This window comes from Emydura macquarii, unplaced genomic scaffold, assembly GCF_026122565.2.
Source record: "Emydura macquarii macquarii isolate MOO-44397 ecotype Brisbane River unplaced genomic scaffold, CSIRO-AGI_Emac_v2 contig_2205, whole genome shotgun sequence".
Lineage (NCBI taxonomy): Eukaryota > Metazoa > Chordata > Testudines > Chelidae > Emydura > Emydura macquarii.
Genome location: NW_027132342.1, coordinates 20,872,897 through 20,899,709, shown reverse-complemented (window position 1 = coordinate 20,899,709; position 26,813 = coordinate 20,872,897). Strand labels below are relative to the sequence as shown.

Sequence of the window (26,813 nt, the reverse complement as noted above, 5' to 3'; positions counted from 1 at the left end):
CTCAGAAAAAGAGCAGCCTTCACAGCATAATATATTTATTACTAAACACGCTACTTAATGGGTTACACAGCAGCTCCAGAGCCACCCATCAGTGACAACACAAATATGGCACTGCCCGTGCTACACCCTCTCCACAGTCAGCTAGCTCAGCCAAAACTTCTTGTTAATCAGTGTCATAGCACTATCATAAACTTCCCTAATTAGTTCCACAGCATTATTAAGCTCACTCCTTAACCAATTCAGAGTTGAGCTTTCAGAGAAAAATCACCTACAGAAATAAATATAAATCTGCAAGTTATTTTAAACAACCATTTCTCCCTAATCAATCCAAAAAAAAAGTAGCTTTTCTTGTAACTCTCTAACATCTTTTTAAAGCATCAGGAAACACTCACCTCCGCTCTGTCTATATTATACTCGTTCACTGCGTCCAATAAACTGGCATGTCCAAAAGGCAAGATGCCCCCCTCACAGCAAGAATTATACACTGAAATATATCTGCAAATACAGGCCCCAGATAATCCCATCCATTACACCACGTGCAAGGGAAGGGATGAGGAGATAAATTGAGTCAAGTGGTGTAAAGAACGCAGAAAGCCTGGCACTACTTTGCTTTCTTTAATTCCATGGAAACAGGATGGGGTTGCATGTCCATAGAGCTCAGTGAATGCATGGGTAATGATCTCAGGCAAAGAGGGAGCGGTTGGGGGAAACTTTAACGCCATCTGCTCCCTCAGTGAGCATATATCTGGCAAAGGTACAAGCAGTGCACAATGCAAAGTAGCCTCTAGGTGTTTTGACCTATGCAAAGGACACCTTTGGCTGTGATCTCTTGAGCATCTGTACCTTCCATCTTGGTGGCTCTGTGGTCCCCCAGAACAACTGTGTTGTTGGTGAGCGTATTTGTTCATGGCCTAACCAACAATTTCTTGTCTCACCACCATGTGTTCGCTTGCACTCTCCCCACTCCCTCTTTCTCCTATTGGATGCATCAGGGCACAGCGGTTACCCATGCAAACCGCATGAAGGGCATTTCTTGTGGTTATATGAGTTCCTGGTGCATAGTTGCCTCATATTTCTTACAAGATGTTACCTCTGCATATGATATTTCTTGGAGCGGAATGGACAGTATTTGGTGACTGCATGTGTGTCCCTGACACCCACACATCCATGGTGTTTGTGGGGTGCAGGTAGAGCTGGTCCAGAAAATAGGCAAAAAAAGGGATCCATTTTTGGCAAAAATTCTGTGCAAAACATGTCTCTTTTTTGACCCCCTCCTATCATAGGATAGATGTTGCACAAGTGTCAGGAGTGTTGTTGCCTGCAAATAAACCCTTCCCCTGCTACTCACCTGGCTGCAGTTATCTGTGGCCATACCCACTGACAGACCTACACTGTTCCACTGAAGTTCTCCCTCTCTTCATGGATCAGCTGCTTTTTGCCCAGAACAACCACTCTTCCTATACATTTCCTCGTACATGTGTTACTGTGATATGCCACAGGTTCCACCAAGTGCCTCCATCAAAAATCGGGGACTAGAATCAGCTCATTTTCTGTAACTCATTTCACAATACTTAGAAAACTATACCAGCTCCTCTGTGAGACCATTGCTAGAACTGCTTGTTATCTGCGGTGTACAGTCATACCAGAAGTATGAGTGGCATAATTTCCTGCCACTAATCTCTTGTGGTCATTAAATATCCCTGATGTCCTGGCCAAAGACCACCTCTGGGAATTACACTCTGACAATCTAAATTCTCTCTGAAGTTTCAATGGGATGTGGTATTGGTCTTTGTTTCCTATGGTATATTGTTAAATAGGTGCAATATTTCACCCCACAGGTGGCTGAATTTCAGTTTCAAATTAAGTCATCCTTTTGCAGTTTGTAGAGTGCTTTGGAATTGCAGATGAAAGATGTAAAAATAAAATACCATGGTCTATCGTAAATAAACATAAGGCACTGACACCCCTGCTAGAGGCAGCTATCTTTCATTTATGACACTAGCAATACCATGAAAAAAACCCAGGGTCAGACACTGGAAACTCGTTTCCATCTCGTTTTAATACTGCCTTAAACACTATGCAGAAAAATGTAACATTTTATATTAAACTGAATGTTTGAATATATTCAGCATTCATGTGTTTTTAATGATTGCTAACCCACAATTAATGCAGATGGAAAGTTGGGTTTTCAGTCTGCCAATGGTCTCCAGTCTGCACCCAGACTGCCTATGTCTGGCTGCCATCTTCCAGAGGCTCAGAAAGGCCAACTGTAATTTACAAACTTTGCCTTTCAAACATTTTTCATAGTATACTACTGCAGAGATGAGCTTCCCTCACCTTATGATCTTTGCTCAATTGACTGAGACAGGTGCAGGGGCCTTTTAAGTGTGATACAACATGCTAAGGAATGTCTTAATAGGAGTAGAAAGAAGCTTTATTGTAGGTGATTGGCAGGCAGAATTTTTCCCTGAATGATTGCTTTAATGCTGCTAGGCTTATGTTCTAATATTAATTACATATTAGGGCACATTTTTATTATTTAAATCAAAATAGATATTACTCGATAGGTGGGAGGATGGTGGACTAAATGATTAAATGGATCTCCATTAATGCTCATTTTTATTTTACAATTTTATCCACATTTTAAATATAAATATCATCAGACTTCAATAGTGTTGTTCAAGCAAATATTTTATAAAATATACCACACTGTGCATATATAGTGCAATTTTTTTAAAAAAAGAACCTATGGTAAGGCAAGGTACATTGTCTTCAAACGGTAATAACTATTTCCAAAAATCAATGTTTTCCAACCTAAGCACAGCATTCTTTGCGGAGCATTATACACACACCATGTGTGAAGTTTGAAAGGGAAGCCATTTTTGAGTTATTTATGCTGAATAATTATTTGAAAGCAGAACCAATGCATTTATTTCATGCTCTCATAACTCAAAATTGAAGAACTGTTTTTTGCTCAGAATTTTCAAAATATTCCCCTTTAGGCTGAGAATGTACATGAGAAGTTGCAGTCTGAAACAAAATGTATTGAGAAAGCTCTAGCTACTTGAAAATAGGCCAGTAGAATGGATGTGAACTACAAACTCTGGACTGTGGAATTTCCCAAAGTTGACGGGGGGTGTAAATCCACAGTTCTATTTAGCCCATTAGAGAAATAAAATTCAGCCATTATATTTTAACCTTGGTCCATATATACAGCCACATACCTCCAAAGTTTGGGGATGTTTGGAGTCAGGGTTTTGGTTCAAGCCAATCCATAAAGCAGGGGTTTTGAAGAGAATGGCCTTCAGAAGGTTATTTGCAGCTTCTACACTTTGCTGATAGGCTTATAGGACCAAAGACTTTAAGCATGTGCTTAAGTGCTATGTTGAACTGGGGCCAAAAAGCAGGAATAATTTCTCTCTCTCTCTCTCTCTCTCTCTCTCTCTCTCTCACACACACACACACACACACACACACACACACACACACACCACTGAATTGCAGCTGCCTCTGAAGAGGAATATGTCAGCTGTTTAAGAGGACACAGCAACATTACACAACAGTGTAAGATAGGAATTGAAAAAGAATGCTTTATCGCAACTGAAACTGCAGTGGGGAAATTTAGGATGGCAGAATGTACTTAATCAAATGAAAATTTTGCCAAGACATTTCAGGGTTAACACCTCAACTCTTTGCAAGAAGTGCCATGGGATCTTTTAATGATCATGAATATTGTCAGGGCCTCCCCTCAGGACTGAGCCACTAGGGGACGCACTGAGCTGGTGTCTTGTCAAACCACATTTTGAAATGAAATTGCATCAAAGGGAAGGAAAAGCTGCTCCAGAGTTGCACAGGGAGCCATGGCAACCAGCAGTTCCTATTTTTAAAACTTGAAAGATAGTAAGAACAAAGTCCAGGAGAAAAATATTTCAATTAAAAAAAAACCCAGAAAAGTGCATATGTTCTTTAATGAATCTAATTATGAGTCTGAAAATGGCGAATCATTTGTTTGTAGGTACCTGATGTATACAGCCCAGAGATGGTAAGATAATCAACAGACTGTCACTGAACTGAAGGGAAAGAAGTGTTCCCCACCTTCACTTCAATTTTCAGGCACTCTCTTGTCTCAGTCCACAGACTGCTTTAACAGTCACTGGATTTCAAAGGCATTTTGCCCGTGACCATTGGGGATAACTCTGTTCCTGGTTTGTGGATTCACACTGCTCCCTCCAATTCCTCCTTGGACACTTTGGAGGAAAGGTTTAGGTTGACTTCACTTTGCAAGAAAAAAGAACCAGAACTCTCATATTAAAAGCATATTAGCAGCAGCCAATTAAGTTCCAAGGTATTAGCACTAAAAGAACTTGGCTCTGGTGCACTGAATAGCTCAGGGGGCTGGAAATGGAAATTTTACCAATCTGACTACCGCTGGTAGAGACCCACATTCGTTCCCTCCTGGGTGGCTTATGTGAACTGACTTGGATGGGTCTCAGTCTGGTTCTGAATGGAGAGATGTCCACGGCAAAAATAAAACCACTATCACAATTCATAGGACTTTCTTCTCTTTCAAGCAGTGTTAGCAAAAAGACCAAAAATGGAATGGTCCAGACACACTGAAGTCCTCGTCTTTCCCCTCCAGTGCAGATAATCCCTCCAGTGCAGAGTTAAGACACACTGCTAAAAGTGGTGTGGGTGCAGAAAGCTTGTACTGCTGCTGCCTAGGTTGTACACTTCCTGAGAGTAAATAGAGAGCTTAAATAGAGGGCTTCAGGCCCCAAGGCTGCCCTACATCACTTTAATGTAAACATTTCACATGGCTCCCTAAGACAGCGTAACAGAAGAAAGGAAGGAGGGAAGCTTGAGGTAGATCATTCTGCAATGGTTACCATTAGTGTTTTTAAGTCAGCTCAGTGGCGGGTTTAGTGGGAGAGGGATGGGATGCTTTGGTTGCATGTGTGTTTGGTACCATTATAAAGCTTTCCTCAGCATCCTCCAAAACCTGAAAACGTAACCTAGCAACCATCCAAATGCAAGGCCTGAGGGAGAGGCAGGAAGGATACACCTTGGCAATGGGACAGAGGACTATAGAAGAAGAATCTGCTCTGACTATCCATGGGAGTGATTATGTCTCCTGTGCTGCACCTGCTCTGTGCATAAAAAAAAGAGATTTTAGGCCCCAGGGCTGCTCATCCAGCATCTTTCACCAGACGTGAACACCCTTTGAGAAATAAACAAACAAGGCTGTGGCAGAGGAAACCCATGCAGTTATGGACAAGAAAAATAAAATCAAAAGGAAGGAAGCAAACAATTTCCCAAAGCTCTACAGTGACAGAAACAGAGTGCAAGCAAGAGAGGACAGGGAGGGACAATGACAAAAAAAGGGGGAGAGAGACCAGGTGTGACATGGGAGGCACTGGGCAGCCCCCAGCTGGCTGCTGCAGCTGCTGCTGGAAATGGGACAGGAGTGAACAGATTTCAGCAGCCGGATCTCTAATCTGTCAGCAGCAGTCACTCCACGTGCAACCAGCCAGCATGGAACAGTGATTTGGTGCCAGCCTGATGGCATCCGGACTTGCCAACTGCTAGGAACATAATGAATTGCTAACGAGACCCCAGCTCAGAGGATCTGAAAGGTCAAATAATAATCATATTCCAACACCCTCCCCTTCCCTCAAAATTTCCTTTTGCCTCTGATTTAAACATCACTTCCCCCAAGTGCCTCCCCCTCTTCCAGCAGCTAAGGATGGAGTCCAAACCTTAGTGTCTGCCTCCATGTGACCCATCCTCAGTCAACCTCTCCCCCACAGTGAGCAGTGCTGCTCTGTAAGGACTAGACTGTGTAACCCTTCATGCCATCAGTGAGCAGTTATTCGCATGAGTAACCCCACTGACTTCAAGGGGACACTGTGTGAGTAAGCGCTGACATTTGTGCGCAAGGGGTTCACAGTCTTGTCCTAAGAAAGGAGGAGTCCCAAATACCTCCTCTTCATCTCAACCCCTCCGCAAGCCGCCTCCCCCACCCCGATCCCCTGCTCTGAACTCCCAAAAAACACAGGGACAAAATCAGTCCTGGGACAAGCTGGTGTGACTCCCATTAAAATGAAAGGAAGTGATTGCTCCTGCATTGCATTTGGCACAGAGTATCTGTTCTGATTCTGGGAGGATGGGGAAGAGGAGGGATGCAGGAGATCACTGTGTCAGGGGAGGGAAGGGGGGGTAAGGACTGGAGGGCAGGCTAAAAAGGAGAGCATTATGTCAGGGTGTGTCTATTATATACATAAGGGAGGCTAGTCCCCAAGGCTGGCAACCCAGCATGTATATTTACATATGAGAGCATCACGGGGGGCTGTATCAGAGAAGCCATGGTGATGTGTTTAGGAAAGCACCACAACTGGGGTGGGGGAAGTGGGTGTATATCATATGGATTATCCAGCATTGGGTTAAAAAGAAAAGTGAAGCTGACAGTAAGAATGACTAAATGAGGGGTCTTTCCTAGCCACCGGCATCCCTTCAACCATTTGAGAATAAATGAGCCAAATTCATACGTAGTGTAAATCAACTGACTTCCCTGAATTTCCACCAAAGATTAATTTAGCCCAGCGTTTTCAGCCATGAAAGTCTAAGAGAAGGAACTGTATGACTGTGATGCCCTCCATTTCTCTACAAGTGACATGATATACATGTCAGGACCCAGTGGGTCTATATAATCTGGAGCAGCTGCATAAAAGACAGTGCTTTAAATGCTCCCCTCAGTGACACAGCTAGATTTTTATTTTATTTTGGAAAAGTCTGTGACCCCTTTCAAACCACCCCCACCCCCACACATGCATTTTGAGTACTGTCAGTACCCTCAAGAAACACTCAAATGCCACTCTTCTGCCTACAAAAGACCACACTGAAGTCCATCGTGATAAGAATGAATTCAAATCAATTCAGGATATCTGCCACAGGTCCTGCTACCACAAGACCTCTTCCAGGGTGCTTAACCAAAATGGCTGGTTCAGGAAGGTTATGGACAGTTCTCTGCTTCCAGACAATAGGGTTGAAACAATATCCCAAAGGAGATGGTCACTAAGTCTATTACACCCTAAGGGAGAGACATCTGGATCCCAACTATCTCTATGCTCAACCAGTGAAGAAATACATTAACACATGCTTATTTCAAGTACTCCCTCTGTTCACTGACTCTAAAGCTCTGCATTCAATCAACCATCCACGACTTGTTCCTAATTGTCAATAGGGAAACACAGCTCTCCAAGAATTGAGTTCTGCTCAGGTTGTTTCCGCCAGAATAGTTTCCAAACTGTTTACTTAGGTTTCTAATACATTTCTGAACTACTAGACATGGGAGATTCCAGTGACAGGAGTTAATGTCACCCGCACAGTAGAGGCATCAAACGTAAACCCGACACAAACCAATTCAATTTACTGGCTGTTTTTAAAGGCTGGAAAATTGAATCTACCTTTCCCCTCTTTTTGTTATTTCTCTTTGCAAAGTCGGTGTAATTCCATGTTTGGATTTCATTCCAAAGCAAGTGCTTCAGTATTCTCTTTATTAAAATGAAAAGTGGTGTGTGCAGACTGGTGCTAAATGAGAGACTGTTAAAGTCAATCAGTCTAGAACTCATTAGTGACCCTACAACAACAAGCAGCCTTGTCAACAACCAATCCATACAATCAACCCAGGTTTCATGGAAGCCTCTACAATAAGAACACAGTGGACATAGGCCAGTGATCATGAGCAACCATACAAAAAGAACAAGCTTCTGCTCATGAAACCATGTGTCCCAGAAATAATATTTCTTTCCTGTGACTCATCCCCAAGCTCCAGTCTCAAGAACATTGGTGTTATTTATTTATTTATTCACATTTCCAAAATTTAATTATAGGCATCCATCCTGGGCAGTCTCTCATAAATTAAAGTCACAAAAAAAGCAAAGGACTCCCATAAATATATCCACCCTAGTCCATTCCCTCCCCAGCTGCCTTAGAGAAGGGAGAGAATAGATGGGCTTTGCAACAGTCCTGGAAGATTAACAAATCTGGGCTCTGGCAGACCAGAGTGAGTTCCAAATAGAGGGCCTTTCACAGAATACGCTGTGCAGGAAGCTCCTTCTCATCACCTCTGATAATCTCAGCTGGTGTAATATGGGGACAGAGGTGATCTCTCGGATATCTTGGTTCCATCTCATGTAGGGCTTTATATTGTCAGCTGTAATCTTGTTAGATGGCAGCTCTAGATCTCCAGACCTATGTCCAAAGACCCTCTCCAGGATGGTAAGAGAGAAACTGAACAAGCCCTTGGCACTAATAGGAATGAGTGGGGAAAACAGGATGATATTTGGATTTGGCGGTCCCAATGTTCAGATTATATTTGGACTCTCGATTTAAATATCACACAATCCAAATATCAACCAGGTCATTAGCCCCACTCTCATCAAGTAAAACCTAGAATGTGTACATGTTGGTGGTACAGTTGGTTACTTCACCAGGTGGGCTGATGTTCCCACTACATAATTCATTTGCACCACTCATTCAAGAGATGTTCATGCATTTTGGTGTACTACGCTCACTTACTGACAGAAGAGGTCATTTCACTAGTGTAGCATTCCAACACTCCAGCAGGAAGCTAAGTACTTGCTGTTATCTCCAAGGCAACCTCTCATAGAGGAAAAAGAAGAATCCTAGGAGGAAAATCTCCCCATATGTAGAAAATGATCACTATAATATACGGGGCAAGTGTTTCTCAGAGTGCCGTTTCCCGATTAACCAGTAGAGCTACTTCACCAGTAGAGTTATTTTTAGGAAGAGATCTGCAAGATCCATTAATCAGGATCAAAGATCCAGATCCCTAACCCACCTCAAAGAAGCATCAGTCTCAAGGTAGACAGGAAACCACAGTTTCTACATGAGACTACTATTAACTTTAGCACCATACAAGGTGAAAAGAAGCGTTGGGATGAGAGCCTGTCCTTTTTCCAATGCACTCTGCATCTGATTATCTTTTTTCTGATGCACTCTGCAGAAGTTCCATTCACCTAAAACTTTGCTAGCACAAATGTTTGCAACAGTGAACTTAAAGTGTGTGAGGGACATGATGAACTAAAACTCTGTTTCTAATTCTCTAAAATGTGCAGATACTTGCTCCCATTATTTGCCTAGGTCTCCTGACTAATGGAGCCCACAGAAACAGAAATTGTTTGATTTGGGCTCCATCCTGAGCTGCTTGTATTTCCCAAAATTAGATTGGCTAGCAGTGGTCAGGATTTGAGCACAGATCTTGGGAAATGGCTAATTCACAGCTTTAATTCAATGTGTTTAAGATGAACTAAATTGAACTTTTCTTCAGCTTGATGTGTCACTCTTCATAGGCTAGAATGGAAAAATTCTTTCATCATGTTACCTCCCAGCCACGGATTTGAAGCAGTTAGACCTACTTTGGATTAGACAGCAGTTTCTGAAATACTAACTGCATGGCTGTCAGTTGATCCCTGGTGTATTAGCAGATCATGCACAGTTTATAGACCTCTTGTTCTGGCCTCCACTCTGTGTAGGCATATTGGGGGGGTGGGTAACTGCAAGCTGTAGATGGCAGTATATATAGTACTGCAGGGTCCATTGGCACCCTGTTGATAGTATTCTTGAAATTCCAGTCCAATCCAAAGCATTTCTGAGCTTTTCTCATGCATTCATATATTGCTTTTGTACTTTGCACCGTATATCATGTATAAGTACTATAGAATCCTTTGAGATGAAAAGGATGAGAAAAAATGTGTTTTTATTTACTAGCTGGTACCCATGAAAAACGAACAGGTTCATAGAAATCAGGGCCCCAGTTAAACAAAGCTATGAAGTACATGCTCAAAGTTTAGTGCCTGATTAAGTCCAGTTAAAGGCAGTGAGACTTAAGGGCCTGATCCAAAGCCCACTGAAGTCAGTGGGAAGACTTCCATTGATCTCAGTGTGCTTTGGATCAGACCTCAAGTGTGTTTGACAACTGAGTGGCATAAGAGGTCTCTCTCCTCTTTTTTTCCCCCCACACTTGCACATAATTTTTGAGTTGTGGGATTGAGGAAACAAAGGCATTTTGTATCTTCATATATCTATGGCCAAGATGTTAAAAAGTGACTTCAAGTTCTTAGATGCCTAACTTAAGACACCATAGAGGGGCCCAAATTTTAAGGAAATGCTGAGTATGCACCCTCCCTCTGAAAATCAGGCCTTTTTACAGTGTCTCAAATAGGGCACTAAAATATTGAAGCGTAAACCAGAGTCTGATCAGGGGAGAAATGGAAGAATGGGACATCAAGACTAGCAGAGTATGTGTCAGCTGTAACAGAACACGAGACAACTAAGGAATTGCATTGTTCAGGCATTGAAAGCCAGAACAAGGGGTCTGCATTTTCAGAAGTGCCTAGTGATTTTGGCTGCTTCCATTTTTGGGTGCCCAACCATATACATATTAAAAAGAATTTATTTTCCAAGGACTGGGGCTCATCACTTTCTGAAAATCTTTAAGGTGAATCCAGTTGGGAACCCAAAATCACTAGTCACTGGAAAATGTAGACCAAGAGGATTACCTTGATGCTGTAGCTGATAACTTTGTATGCATTAGATTTAAAAACTTTCCCTACTGCATCATTCAGAAGAAGAATAGAGAAGAAAGCCTAAGATTGAGCTAGGGAGGATGAGGTTGCTAATGACCATAGCCAGGGTAGTTTAAGGGGAGCAGAGAAGACAGAAGCCAGACTGGAAGAGATTGAGAAGAGGGAGTCTAGACAATGTGAATTGGCAGCATGGCCAAGGACTGTGCAGACAAAGGAGAGGTAGGAAATGAAATAATATTAAAAATTTAAACATTTAAAAATATAGGGGAACTGAGAAAAAGCTTTTTCCTCAGATCCCTTCCTTGGGCAATATAAAACTGCACTGGCAAAGCAGTGAAGAAAACAATTCTATGTTGACATGGAAGATAGGTGTAGAGGTGGTCAGCAAGTGAAGGGAGATCTTTTCTGTTTTGATTCTTGTTCTATGATTCAATGATAGTATCCAGTAAGGAAACTTACTTACTTAACCCTCTACTTGAACTAACTAGAGAAGACCCTCTATTCCTATTTACACAAGAACAAGGGGCCTCACATCCTCTTTTCATTTAATCCTATAATGATCCCAATGCAGAAGCTTAAGGGATGTCAATAAGTGGCTCTTTACCAGTGTGAACTAGGAATTGTGGCACAATTCAAAGGCTATGGATAAGTGTCATGCAATTTGGTCAACAATTACAATGAAGTACCTGTCATAGTCATAAAGGACCAGGTTTTTCAGAAGCCACACTACAGCTGAAGTCAATGGGATCTGCAGGTGTTCATCACCTCTAAAAAATTAAGCCCTAATTTCCTAAGAAACATACTACAAACCTGCTCTACAGAGACTTTGACATCTGGTACAAATTGCACCTGATGAATCAGAGCATGCAGACCACCTATTGGCAACATCTGATTGACCTACCATGTTTGCACTGTGCAATGATACTTATACCAAGGCAAATGACAAAAATGCATGTACTTTGTGCAGACCCTCTTTGAAGAGCGTAACCAGGATTCCCCAAACCTTGTTCACCAGCAGTAATGGGACCAACCTGCCCGAAGATGTCTATATGCACAGACCAAGCAGCAAGTCACTACAGCATGACAATGGAACCCCCCCAGGACCCATTAAGCCAATTGATGATTTTGCATCCCTTCCCAACTCATGTCTCCTTCCCTAGATTGGTGTACCATGCTGATGCTCTGGGAGGTAGAGATGGGAAGAGGAAGGAAATCTAATGCTTAGAGTACTAACCTGGGCATTCAGGAGACTGCAGTTAAACTCCCTGCTCCATCTCACACTTCCTGAGTGACCTGGGCAAGTCACTTAGCCCCTCTCTGTCCCCTTCCCATCTGTAAATGAGTATAATATTCCCTATCTCACAGGGGTGTGGTGAGAATGAATACATTCAAGATTGTAAAGGTCTCAGAAAATACAGCACTGGGGGCCATATAAATAGCTAATAAAAATATTGCCAGTTAACCACAAACCACACCCTGTGTGCATTGTTGGCAGTGGGGGCGGGGGGTCGAACCCAGGATCTTCTGGGTCTAAATACATGATCCTCCAGTGGCTGGGAGAAGACCCAACTCTGTTAGACAAGGCTTTATCAGCCTTTATGTGTGTCCCAGCCATTATGAGAAGGGGACAGAGCACCACCCTAAGTAGGTGTGAGTTATATACACTTTTATGCAAAGACACACACACACACACACACTCTTTCATCCTTGGAAATGTGCATGCAGACTTTTGCACTATCCAGTCACTGTTCAGCCGCCTCCTGAATGCTGTGGCTTCTGTTCTGTATTGACTTTCATACCATCACCAGCCAGAGCTATTGAAATGGCAGCATGAAGAGACATGACTCACCTCACAACTGGCCAGACCATTAAAAACCTTCCATTTGCTCAGCCTCCAATTAATACAATCTTGGGTTGCTCTCCCTACAGTCTCTAAATGCCACAAACATCAGAATGACTTTTCTGATGGTCAGCTGTCTGCTGTGACCCCCCATTTTGAATGCTCATCCCACCTATTCCCCTTACCTGTTCAGCATGTTGGACTGGTAGATCCGTTTCTCCTGGGTGTTGTAACAGCTGCTCTTGGGCTCAGGGATGAAGCTGTGCTCAGAGAGCATGTCAGAAGCAGCCGTGGTGATTATGGCTATCCCATCCCTCACCCTGGCAGGAAGGCCATAGTCCCACTCATCATACGACACAGAGATGAGGCCAGTGGGGAACTCAGATGGCACTGTGTCTGTATCCCCCGCCACCAGGCTGGGCACGATCCATGTGTAAGCATAGCCTGTCAGACCCACAGAGTTGGCCACCTCAAAGATGTAGGTGGCCTCTTCCTTGGTGCAGTAGAGGAGTATGACAGGGCTCTGAAGCTTCTTGAGTTGGTTTTGGATCTTTGAGTCTCCATCATCCAGGGACATGTCCAGCAAGAGGACCTCCTCTAGCTCCCAGCCCACGAAGCTGTTCTCGATGGTGCTGCGGACCTTGTTGACAAAGTCCTGGTAACCAGGGAAGTAGGTAGTGACAATGGAGAAGATGTACCAGTCATATTCTTCCATGATGTTGAGCATGACGGAGGCTTGCTGTTCTATTGATGGGCCAAATTGGAAGAACATGGATGACTCATCCTAGAACAGAATGAAAAAGAGAGAAAAAACAAGAAGGGGTCAAAGGAAATAAAAAGCAGAGGTCATTGCCAACTCCAATAAGTGGGGGAAGCAGGGGCTAGCTGCACCCCTTTTCTTTGTGTTTTGGGCAGGTGTGACCTCTTGGCCTGGCAGTTCATAGCCCTGGCACCTCTGGGTTTGCTGCATCAGTGATGAATGTAAAAAAAATTGTTTGTTCCCCAGCACCTCTTTCATTACAAATTAAGCACTGACATCAGCTCTCTGGCACCACCAGGCTTTCAGCCACCCAAGCTCTTTCCTCTGGGCCAGTGGTTCTCAACCCAGGGCCTGCGGGCCACTTGCAGATCAATCAGCACACAGCTGCAGCCCATGTGACATCCTCAGGGCCACATGGGTAGTATATATATTGTGTGGATGCAGCCCACTTAACATACAGAGAGCTGCATATGTGGCCCACAATGGTAAATAAGTTGAGAACCACTGGTCGGAGCTATGCCTGCCCTAACTTTGCCTTGCAGGTTAACAAAAGATGCACCCCAATCCCCGAGTCCCTTTACATTTTTCCTCTATGATATCCAGTCCCTGACACTAGCTGCTCACAGAAATTTCAGGTCCTCTGCACCCCTTGCACCCCAATTTACCAGTTTTAACTTAAACCACCACTCCTGTAACCACATAGCAGTTGTGAGCACTTACAATAAAACCAAAGTAATTTTACTTACGAAAGAATAAATACTTAACTAGAAATGAAAGAAAGTGATGGAAGCAAATGGCTACAATACCAAACAAATTAAAACAAGTGAACCTGGGTCTACACTTAACAAGTGACCTTTCCTATATAATAAAATAGCTTTCCCCACAAAGTTCAGTCTGTTTCAAAACCAGGATCCAAATGTTCATGGAAGCCCCTGCTCCTTAAGGGGTTTCCTCAGTGAATGAATACAGAGGGCCTTTCTCTACACTATGTTATACTGAAACAGACTTTTGTCTTTATTCACAGCCAAGGCAATCTCCTGCCTGCTATAATGTTCCATTTCACCTCCGAGTGGTTTTGGTCATTTGAAATTTGTCTTGCATTAACTTGCTAGCTAACTAGGGAGGGGTAACTCTCTCGTGCTTGAATGGGTCAGTACATTACACCTGATGACTAATTTTTACTCCAAGTTCATAAAGCATACTTTGAATATAAATAAATTATTCCTTAAATACCAACTGTACATACATCTCACAAGGATTACGAATCTCAACAAGTTACGAGCTTTCTATAAATACCTTACTTGTTATTCTTTATGGCTAAATATCCTGTAAGACAGTGGTTCTCGACCAGGGGTGCATGTAGGGTATGCAGAAGTCTTCCAGATGGTACATCAGCTCATCTAGATATTTGCCTCATTTTACAACAGGCTACATTAAAAGCACTGGTGAAGTCAATATAAACTAAAATTTCATACAGATAATGACACTTCTGTGGTTTTATGTCTGATTTTGTAAGCAAGTAGTTTTTAAATGAGATGAAACTTGGGGTACATAAGACAAATCAGACTCCTGAAAGGGGTATAGTAGTCTGGAAAGGTTGAGAGCCACTGCTGTAAAAGATGTTTTGTGTAGTGAGTTTTTCAGGTCTATGGTGACAGATGTTTCCAAAGAACAGGGTATCCTTTGCCAAAAAGCCTCTGTGTTACAGCATGGTTCAAGGACTATTATTATGAACAACAGAACTGGACAAATACCAAGTGGGAGGGAAAGAAAACATTTTATGGTGGTTGTTCTTGTTTTCTTTTTAACGGTGGCTATTTGAAGCTGCTGAGGGGTCTGGAATCTGAGAAGCAATCCTGGCAGAGCTGGATGAGTGAATGAATTGTAAATGAGGTCGAAGGGACAGAATAAATGCTGTTTCTATTGGTCGTGTTTTCCTATCCCTCCACTTGTATCAGGTTGCCTTTACTACCATGCTCAGACCTTTGCATGAAAGAAAATTAAAATGAATCAATTTTAAAACCTCAAAAAATGATCTGAAAGAGCTTTCTACAAACCCCAGCTAGCCAATGGCACAGTGAAAGTGTTTCCCATTCTGATAATTCACAATACATCAGACTTGCAATTTGTCAATGGTCCACTGTAATTTTAAAACCCTGTTTTTTCCCAATCCATGTTTGAAAGAAATAAAGGAAACATTTCCATATTAGTTTCATTTATGGACTGATCTAATGCCCTTTAAAATCAATAGTAAAATTCCCATTGATTTCAATGGTGTAGGATTGAACCCCTAGAAAAAACAGTAGAATTAAATGTTGGAGTTCAACACAGATTCATGTTACAATAAGGTGGACCATCCAAATCCAACTGCCAGTTTTAGGAATTAAGCACTGGCTTTGTCTCTTCCCAGCAAGCCTAAAGAATTGGATCAGAGGTCCTAAAGAAAGTAAACAGGTGTTTTAGGTCAGAGGAAATCCATTGCACACAGTAAGATGATAAATGCCCTAAAACTTTATCTCAGGAGACACAGACATTTAGAATAGAGTGAAGAGTAGACCTCTACCAAAACCATCCTCCTGCTGTCTGGCAGGTGAAGCTGCTTGTCAGCAGAGGTTCCAGCTAATCATCCATCCATCCTTCCCTTAAGAATGTTTTTGATTATCTGCTTCCACTATCTCCTTTAGCAGAATATTCCATAGCTGAGCAACTCTGGAAAGAAAAAGCCTATCCCAGTACCCAACCTTAACCTGCTTGGCTCACTTTCTAGACCTGATCTTGTGTTGTCCCTTAACCCTCTGTAAAGTATGGTATTTAAATAACAGTGAAGTCAGTTTCCCCACCCAACTCTCTCTCCATTTTTCAAGATAGTATTAAGACCACTCCTAGAATACTGCACACATTTTTGAGCCTCTCAAAACAGCAGAAAAATGATAGCAACTTGGAGGCAAGTCAGAGAAAATCACCAAAGTCCTTATTTCTGTCCTGTGTATTCTGTGGCTGGAACTAGTATAGAATTCACCCTTTACCACAAAAATCTCATCTTTCTTTAAAAGATATATTTCTAGCCTTGATGGTTGTGGGGGAAAAAACCATGAAAATGTGACCCATATGTAAACTAATGCAGTGACATCTGAGTTTGAAGACAGTCTGAACAAATAGCTCTGAGAGATTTCATTGTAATGGACTGTTAACTCTGAAACCTGATGATGACAATGTATTGCATACTGAACACAGAAACTGGAGAGAAATCTTAACATAAATTTAATATAAAAATGACACAGGGAACTACTATGCCAACTGTACTATGCATCTTCTATTAAATTCAATAAAATCCTCCTTTTTATAAATGTATCTAAAGCTGCTGCAGAATTTCCATAATTTCTACCAGAGACTCTCAGAACTGAGGGACTTGGCCATAGAGTACACAGATCCTCGTTTGAGAAAACATTGAAAGAGCTAAAAATGTACCATTTGGCCAAATGACACCTAAGGGGTGGAAGATAATAAATCTACTAGTATTTAAAAGGTGCATATATCAAGGATGAAAAGGACTTGTTTAGGATTGTACGGACATGTGAGAGAGGGAGAGGCGACATAACTGAACAAGTCCTTGCCATCCTAACCTTGATGATTTGAAACATATTCAGATAGTACAATTAGACATCTTGAACTACAGCACTGTACCGCCAAACATCCCCAAGGTTTTTCTACCCCAATGTCTGTGATAGGCAGGTTCCGTTTCCATTGGGGTGAAGCTAGTAGATCCTCACTAACCAAAGCACATTAGTGCATTATGTAAATATGAATAGAATAAAGTAAAATAGGTCTACAAAAGTCTCAATCGCAATCTCAGTTTCAATCTCAATTAACAGTGCCTCCCCCCCAGACACACCCCCTCATCCTCAAATCAAACAGCAGAGGCTTGTTGGCTGTGTGGGTAATAATTACTCTAGAGCAATTTCATGCATTTTTATTATAACAGCGGCAGGAGGGGGGGCAATCCCTCCTCAAACGAGAGGGCTAGAATTGCTCAAGCCAGTCCAGCTTTCTGCCTGGCACAATGCTCCTTAGTGCTTAATCAACCCAGCATTTCAATTGACCAAATGCTCTTCGCCAGCTCAGCACTCAAGAGGGGGGATGGTGGAGAAACAGAGGACAATGACATATGAGACATTTTCTCCTACAATAAATCCAACTTGAGTTGCTGGTAGAGGTGGATGGAAAGTTTCACTGAAAACGTATCTGACAAAAAACAAAACAAAAGGATTATTTTCAAAGTGTCACGATTTTTCTCTTTTTCCCTATTTCCTGACCACATGTAGCTGCTGATCAGGGAGAACGAGGAGACTGGGGGGGAAAAAAAAAAAAAAAGAGAGAGACAAACTTACAGCTCCAGACAAGAGAGGGGGTTAGTGATCACCATGAGAGGTAAGTTTCTGATCAAGGTGACAAAAACAGTGATGGTTCTGCTGCTAGGACACCACCCTGCTCAGAAAGATTAAAAATACAAAATTGAGATTGCCATATTGCTTTCTAACATTCCCAAGAATAATGCATTTTCCCATCTAGACTTCCAAAGTTTCCACAGAGGAACATGCCCCCAAGATTCCAAGCAGTATTTGATTTACACTGCCCCCACCTAAAATTTTAATTTACAGCCACCAGTGACTAGACAGATGGCTAGAGAGGAAGCTTTGTTATTAGCACCAGGGGGCAGATTTTACTTATAGATGAAGTAGTCTCTTACATCATGGACTGCAACAGAATAACACAATCTCTGACTTCAAGCCTGCCTTTGCAGTTGCTTGTCATCCATCTCTCCCAGATGTGGGCCAAATGTTACCCATTGCTAGGTACTGAATAAGAAAAGAAAATGTGGCAGAAAATCCCCTCAAATAGGGCTGACACAAAAGAGCAGAGACTCCATTGCATAATCCTCATTGTAACTCTACACTGGGTCAGGGATCTGTAGTTTTGTAGAGCTGAGCTGAGCGTCGAGCTGCTCAATTGACAAAGCAACATACTCTCCAGCTGACAGATGGCTTCCCACAGAAAATCTGCTCTGAAGTTGTTCTTGCAGGGACTACAGTAACTTCCCCTTCATAATGTTAGCCCCTTCAGATGGGGATGTTGTATTACAACTGTGTGTGTCACAGGCAGGGGTAATAGCCAATTGCATCCTAACTCCCTCGGGGCCATGCTTTGGGTCTGAGGGAGGTCTGAAGTTTCTCAGTGGTAGTAGCGTATTAACAAAGACAGTTTAGGATTCAAAGGGAGTTATCATGTATCCACTTCTCTCAAAGGCAGTATCACCTATCCCCTTTGTGATCCCCCAAACACCTTCCCTCTGAGGGGAGAATCAGGCAGATATTGTATTAGGTTAAGCTCAGTTTTCCTCTTCCTCCTGGGGAGGCATCTCTGGAAGCGCAGCATGTTTCTCTCTTTGTGCAGAGGTGCTCCAGCAGCTCAGGCCTCAGCAACTGGATCTATTGGAGCTGATCATTGTTTAACAAGCCATTTGCCTCAGAGATTGCAAGAGAGGTCACTAGGGGTGATTTCCCACAAGCTCACTTCTCTCAGCTTTTCTGGATTCCTTAGGCCAGCGGAAGTGATCACTCCCTCACAAACAGCATCCCAGCTGTGGCCTGGAATTGTCACCTCTTCAATTTCAGTCTCTTTCTGTGGTGGAGACTTAGGATCAACCCTAAAACAGGCAGAGAAGCTTCAAGAGTGTCAAGAATTAATGGAGTGGCGGCAGATCATTTGTCTCTGAGGCCTAGAGAACCCCATACTAAGCAATATAGCTTCTGATTTAGTGAAGGGAGGAGATCAATAGTCTATCTCAGCGGTTCTCAACCTTTTTTTCCCCCCCGAGTACCACTCAGGTCAGGTACAGTCAGGTCAAGTACCACTGTACCTGAGCCGAGTACCACTCAGGAAAAAAAAGGGGGGGGGACTTTCAGCGGTAGCAGGGTTGCATAGGGGGAACAATGCCCTCCGCCGAAACCCTGTCGCCGTTTGCTCCTTTTCGGCGGCAGGGTTTCGTGGGGGTGAGTGGGACTTTCGGTGGCAGCGGGGTTTCGCAGCAGCGGGCGGGGGGGGGGGGGTGCTTTCAGAGTCGGCGGGGGGGAATTTCAGCGGCGGTGGCGGGGGGGGAATTTCGACGGCAGATTCGGCGGGGGGGAATTTCGACGGCAGATTCGGCGGGGCAGCACGGCTCGCGTACCACCCAGCCTTCTTCCAAGTACCACTGGTCTATCTTATTTCTGTTTGGAGGTTTTCTTTAGGGAACATTCGCTTACACCCTGTGGCTCTCTGTCTCCCTCTAGTGGCTGGAACTCATGAATGTTTATGATTTTGCTACTGGCTTCAAGTTTTTAGTTCAGGCAGTAGAGGCCAACACTTTCAGCTCCAGTGGCCAATCCCTATTGCAGGCGTCCTGGTTGAGGGTGTCATTACACTAATGTAATTCACTGAAGGAGCGTGTAGATTACATTTATTCACTTTGCAGGTGAGAAGCCATTGGCCAAAGCGTTTGGAAGACACAGGGCTAAAGTCATTCCTGTGCTGGTGCCAGCCCACAGAGAATGGAAAGTTGGCTTGTGCCACTCCTATGCTAGGGCTGTTGGGGGACAGTTGGACTCTCAGAATTGGCTAGGGCAGGCCTCAGCCCTGTTTCAATGGCCCCACGCCCTCACCATGCTTCCTCCTTCACCAGGGGCTCCTACAGTGGCCAGGCAGAGTTGGCTGTCTGCACAGCATACAGGCCCCTTTCCTCAGGGGGAGGCTTACACTTGCCTTAAATCCACTGTGCAGAAGCCTGACTGGCCCTAGGGCAATGATGAATCAGGCCCTCCCAAGTCTTGTCCCTTCCATTTCCATTACCACCAGTTTTTCTCATCTCAGTTGTTGGGCTTAATGTGTGGATGCTGAGGGTGTTGATGGCCTGTAATGTACAGGAGGTCAGACTAGATGACCTGGTAGTCCCTTCTAGCCTTAAACTCTATGACTCCTAGAAAAGAAAGTGGATTTTGTGGTTTAAGTACAGTTCTGGAAGTCACAAAACTGCTGTGTGACCTGAGGCAAGCCATTCAGGGCTGTATTTTTAGGCAAGCCTTAGCCCAAGTTGCCACAGATGCTGTGAGTGCAAAAAGAGAACCATCAAAAGAGAGGCCAGACTGCATTTTCTGTCTTTAAAGAGGAGACCCACCATTTATCTATTCATCACAGTCATGGTGCGATGCTTTATTTGTGAGATCCTTATTGTTCCTGATGGAAAATACCATAGTAATTCAAAGTCTTATAATTATTTTTTTTATATTTCTCAGTCCTGTTTGTTATAGCAGAGCTGAAATCAAAACAGGATCATTGGTGCTTAAGCGTTCATTTACTCCTGTTTATCCCTACCACAAACTCACCACTGCCTCAGGCTATCCTCAAGAGAAAGGCTTCTTCTTGTTTTTCTCCACGCATTTAATTATTTGATTTAGTTTTGATTTAATACAATAATTCCTGTATATAGTACTATATACTATATCACAGAATTGTGAACCCTTTCTTGGGTCATCCTGTTGGCTTGCTATGGAGAGTAGTGTGGTATCACAGACAAAAGCATTTAGACCCCTTATAGGGAATAACATGTGGGGCAGAGTCTCTCTGTCTCTCATATACACAAACACGAGACAAGGTGGGTGAGGTAATATCTTTTATTGGACCAATTGCTATTGGTGAGAGAGACAAGCTTTCGAACTTACACAGAGCTCTTCGTCAGATACATACAAATAGGGTGACCGCAAGTGAAAATTTGGGACGGGGTGAGGGGGTAATAGGAGCCTATATAAGACAAAGCCCTGAAAATCAGGACTGTCCCTATAAAATTGGGACATCTGGTCACCCTACACACAAAGGAATGTTGGGATGCCTGGAATTGTGTCATTTCCTCATGACACTTTTTCACGTTGATCTTGTTTAGCAGCGATTCCAACTCCTTCCCATCTCTTTTGATGACAGAACAGTTCCCAATAGAAAGCCTAAAACTGTAGGGTTTGGAATCTTCAGTGAAAGACATGTTCTGATTGGCTGAATGTTCTTATCATTGTCATAGCAAAGCTAGAGTCCAGAACGTTCAGTAATCAGGAGGTTCTGATAGGCTGGATACGGTCATGTATTGATTGAAAAGTAACGGGTCAGCAGAGGGCAGGATGATATATTTTCTACTGCTCTTCTGGTCCCTGATCAGGTGGTGATCAGGCAGCCAGGAAGGGAAGGTCTGACAGGTGGGAGGATGGAGAGAGTCAGCAATGGTGCTAGCTGTTCCTGGTGGCTGTTCAGAGTGACTGAGCTGGGGATTCCAGAGTTGCCTCTGTGCACAGTTGTGTGTCTCTTGGTTTAAGAGCAATAGGACTCATACGCATCATGTTGATTAGAATATGCACACGGTATAGAACAGATTACACCAGACCTGACTCCATGACATCAATTTCTCTGCAACGACAGAAACTGACCTGCTGCAAGGCCGAAAAATCAACCACTGCCCAGCCGAGGGACAGCACTATAAGCGCTTATGCACCAAGGAGTCCTTCTGGAGCTCCACCAAAGCAGGCTCCTATTAAAGCCAAAGCCGGAGACTGAAAATTGAAAGTAATTTTCACTTCCTCCTTTAAGGGGTTTGCAAGGAATCACTCCAGACATACTGCAACAGAGGAGACACAAAACACCCTATATTCCCTAATCCCTGTCTTGGGGTAGGATAATGATATTTCCTCCCCCTCCATGTGGGTACGCCTTGCTCCATAGAATTCACAGTATTAAACTTTAGAGAAATGAATAAAGCTTTGATTAGTTGTAGAGTTTAAGACAAGAAGGAACCACCAGATCATCTAGTCTGACCACAAGTATATCACAGGCCACCAACACAACCCAGCACCAACATACTGAACCCAACAACTGAAATTAGACCAGCCCTCAAGAGACTACAATATGATGTGCCATAGAAATGGAATAAGAGGGACCCAGATGCACCAGTACCCGAGGCCCCTGCGAAGGCAGGGAAATGATTAGATGAAAGCTACCCAGATAATCTTGGCAAGTGACCCGCATCCACACACACTGCAGAGAAAGGCAAAAAAGGAAAAAAAACCCCAAGGTTCCTGCCAATCTGACCTGGGAGGAAATCCCTTCCCAACCCCACAGATGGAGATCAGTTAGACCCTGAGTATGTGAACAAGAACAGCCAGCTAAGGAATCAGAGAGAATGCTCAGTGCCACCTCAGAGCACTGACCTACCCCATCCGGTGTCCCATTTCCAGTTGTGGCCATCTCTGATGCTTCAGAGGAAGGAGACCAGAAAAAAAATAGAATAAATACCTAGAGCCATAATTCGTCTGAAGTGGCTACTGTCTGGTCTATAAAGTTTGGAGCAAATCACAAGGGTTATTAGGCTATAGGTGTAAATATATATATATGACTACCTGGATTAGACCACTGGTCCATCTAGTCAGGTATCCTGCCTCAGCAGATCATACTACCAGTCCATACAGTCCAGTATCCTACCTTCTACCATACCAAATCAGACCAGTAGTCCATTTTGTCTAGTATCCTGACATGACCAGTTCCGATGGTTTACAGAGAAGCAAAAATGCTCCTAAACCACTCAGCAAATTATATTATGCTGTTTATAGGGGAGATATTTTCTGGCCCTCACAGGTGATCAGCTTGTGCCCTAAAACATGAAATCTGACTGTATACTGATTGGTATTTCAGCTGGCAAAGCCACATCTACCATTAGCGGTTTTAACATTATCCAGCACTTAAAAATCCAGTCACAGTATGTGGCAGGAGGTCATTGAGGAAATTCCACAAATCAACTATATTCTCTGTGAAGTAGTGTTTCTTTTTATCATTTCTAAATTAACTGCTCTTTCATTTCATCAAGTGACCACTTGCTCTCTTATGAGCAGTGGGGAGGAAACCTCAAAAAAGTACAGTGATTCCATTTAGATAAGCACTCAAAGTTCATCAACTCCTCCAAATCCATCTGAACCCTCTTTGGAGCAGGAAATCTTCTCTCGCAAAATGTCCAGTGCTGCCCAGATGTGAACAGGTCAGAGGTATTCATGAGAACAGCCCATCCAAGCAGTTATTTTGGTATTTCTGCTTTCTGGTTACTACAGGGAAACACTAGAGCAGTGCAGGGACAAGAAAGTGAAAAAAAGAGAACAGAAGTTAAAAAGACTTTGGACACGAGTAGAGTTTTATGAGAGTGTTCAGGCCGTAATTACAACAAAACATGAGGATGGATGGTCTTCTGGTTTCGGCATTGGACTTGGACTCAGGAGATGGGGGTTCAAGTGTCAGCTCTGCTACTAACTCCCTGTAGGACTTTGAGTATGGGCTTGTCTACATGAACACTTAGTTCACAGCAACCTGAGAAGTACATCTAGCGGGCCACACACTAAGGCCATGTCTACACTTGGAGCTAGGGGTGCAATTCCCAGCTGTCAGAGACACGCTCATACTAGCTCTCATCAAGCTAGCATGCTAAAAATAGTAGCATGGACCGGCGTGAGTGGAAGCCCAGGTTAGCCATCCCAAGGAGAAACCTGCCCTGACCCCATGGGTATGTTCTCAGGGTGACTAGCCCATGCTGCTGTGACTACACTGCTATTTTTAGCACGAGTTTGATGAGAGCTAGCACAAGTACGTGTATAAGAGCAGGGAACTCACACTCCGAGCTTGTCACGTAGACATAGCCTCAGTAGCACAGGTCACAGCAGCAGAATCGTGGCTTAGTTGTGCCAAGTTCAAACCCGCCGCAAACTGGTAGGTATGTATGCTGCACAGCTCAGCCATGCATCTGCTGCTGCTACCCGTGCAACTGCAGCTATGCTGCTATTTTTAGAACACTAACTCAATGAGAGCTAGTGCGAGTGTGTCTTTGTGAGCTAGGAATCACACCCCTACCTCCATGTGTAGCGGTAGCCTGAGGCTATATGTCTACGCTATTAGCTCGAGTGCGAGTCCCCTGTTCACATACACATACTTGCGCTGGGAATCACACTAGCTTGTACTATAGACACAGACCAAATGTTTGTGTGGACCCTACTGTAACGCACTAAAACTTCCCCAGTATACTTGAATCTACTCCTGTTTCAAGGCAAAGTCGATCAAAGTGCATTAGAAATTTCTAGTGAGCAGCAGCTGGGCCCACAGACAGTTGGTTGTGATAGGCTGGTCGGGATAGATTTACACTCCAGCTTGCTGCAAACAAAGTGTGTGTTCACACAAGCCCAAGTCATTTATTCTCTCTGTGCCTCTGTTCCCCATCCAACAAATGAGGTAATACTTTCTTTCACCCTTTGTCTTGTCTATTTTAACTGTAAACTTCCAGGGAACGGGCCGTCTCTTACTCTGTGTCTGTCCAATGCCTAGCACAATGGGGCCTTAATCTTGGTTAGGACCGCTAAATGCTACTGTAATGTAATTACATCATCAAGAGTCTGGCCCATTATACTCATATCAATAATATATACACCTGGACACACACACACTACTCAAGCTTCAGCCTTGTTGAGGTTGGCCTAGCAACAAGATCACCATGTTCTCTGGTACCCGATGAAGGTGCTTTCTAGACGTGGGATAAAACCAGCAATGCAGATCCACCACCCCTTTCTGCCCCACACTTTCTATCAATCTAGATAGCTTGGTTCCCATCACCGTAGGATCCACGCTCATCTTTGTGAGGACTGGATTTTAGGCTCCAAATACAAAATGGTCCCTGCGGTTTTGGTTCCAGTTACGAACATGCGGTTTCCCTAGCAACCACTCACAAGTAATGTGTCTGTGGCCATAAGCTCATTAGAGTCAGTGTTGGCAGCAGCAGGCAACAGCTCTGCATTGCTCCCTGCAATTCCCACTACCATCCAATGCCCATTCTGGACAGAGGATGACAGTGGCCTTGATTTGCCACCCTCATAACAACAGGTGATGGTGGATGGAGCAGCTAGCTGGCATCACCTATATGCGGCAGGAGGTGGCACCACCTGTAGCCAGCTGGGCCTTAGGAGGGACCAGTCCTGGAGAGGAAGAGGAGAGGGGCTGATTGAGAGGTCACGTGTCAAGGCCTTTTGTGTAGAGGGAATGGGATGACTTCTGATGGGATTCCCAGGGCTCGAGGGTGGGTGCCTGTGAGTGGATTGGCTAAGGGGAAGCAGGCACTTCAAGTGGTGGAAGTCCCAGGGGTTATCAGGCAATCAGAGGGAGTCTTTGGGACTGTGGGGGCTCTTTTTGAGGCTCCCAAGGCATGAAGGGCCCCTGAACTCTGAGGAGAAACACCAACAATGCTTCCCCTAGCTCCTAGAAGATTACAGCAGAAGGAGCGACTGGGTAGCCCCTTCAACATGAATGAGAGTAAGCCATCAGGCTTCCCACAAGATAGGTAAGTGATGGGGGTATGAGGATTATGGGGACCATGGGGGTAGTGCAAAGAAGGCAGGACACAGAATCCAAAAACAGAATCCAAACCCAGGCAATGTTTTGCATCAGCCTTGTACAAGCCTACATTCTCCATTGTCCTTCTCCAAACCCAATCCCCCCAGCCACACCTGCGTCAACTTATCCATCCACGGAGGCTTAGGGCTGCCACTTTTTGGTATTTGTTTAGCAGGCTAAAATAGTTATGCTGGGCTGTTTGCTTCTTTATGTCAGAGTGTCATGATATTTTATCCTCACCATGAGGCAGCACCACGCACAGTGAAACCTGTACTTGAGACTGGCCTAAACAGTCAGCTCTGAAGTCCACTATCTCTAAAAATATGGGGCCATATTCTCAGTTGCTCCATTCCTGCACTTGGGACATAGTAGGAAGCTTTGAGCCACCTTTGCAGTCCTTTTTTTCCTGACAGCCAGGGGTCTGCCCAGGCCCCACTCTAATCAGAGAAGCCTCAGAAATGCTCCAATTTATATTCCACTGCCGATGGGAAGCAGAGAGCAAGCATAGTTTACTCTGGCCATGCCTCCTTCCCGCCCTGAACTCTCCCACTCACTGCATCCCTGCAACCTATTCCAACGCAGGCCTACAGCAGGGGCTGGGAACAGAGCTGGCACAGAGCCCTTACATCAACTCAGTGCCAGCCAGGGAAGCCACCGACACATGATGTTAGCTCATGGGCCTTTCCCACACCATTTTCGCTGCCAGGAGGAGCCTTAGTGTAACTGAAAATCAGTCCTGTGGAGTACAATTCTGCTCCACCTGTTTTAGAACACACCTCTGGCTAGCGACTGACTCATCAGTCCTTTGCATGGTCACTTGAGAGTTCACTGTACTGAAACATTGTGAGACGGACCAGAACTACATTTCTGAGCCTGTTTGGCATGAACTCTGGATTCAGCCCCTGCTTTAAAGCAGATATATTTTTGCTGTCTGTAGCAGGGATTATTGGCTGGACTTGGTAAGGGTGTTCCATCATGCAGCTTCAATCATCATGCTTAAAGGGATCTGTGCCAGAGCCAACTAGGGCCAGTGGCAGATATCTCTAGTATTCCAAGATGGTTGAAATGGTAGAAACTCCACCCTCCCTCCTGTCTAGCTCTCCTTCCTAATCGACCA

General features: G+C 43.9%; 1 protein-coding gene across 1 annotated transcript in view; it reads right to left on the bottom strand.

The window, feature by feature from the left end:
- Positions 1–26,813, bottom strand: part of GRIN2B (glutamate ionotropic receptor NMDA type subunit 2B) — a 226,343-nt gene that overhangs the window by 118,984 nt on the left and 80,546 nt on the right. The window contains exon 3 of the mRNA XM_067559660.1: positions 12,633–13,231. Within this exon, the coding sequence (XP_067415761.1) occupies positions 12,633–13,231 (599 nt within the window). The remainder of the gene's footprint in view (positions 1–12,632; positions 13,232–26,813) is intronic.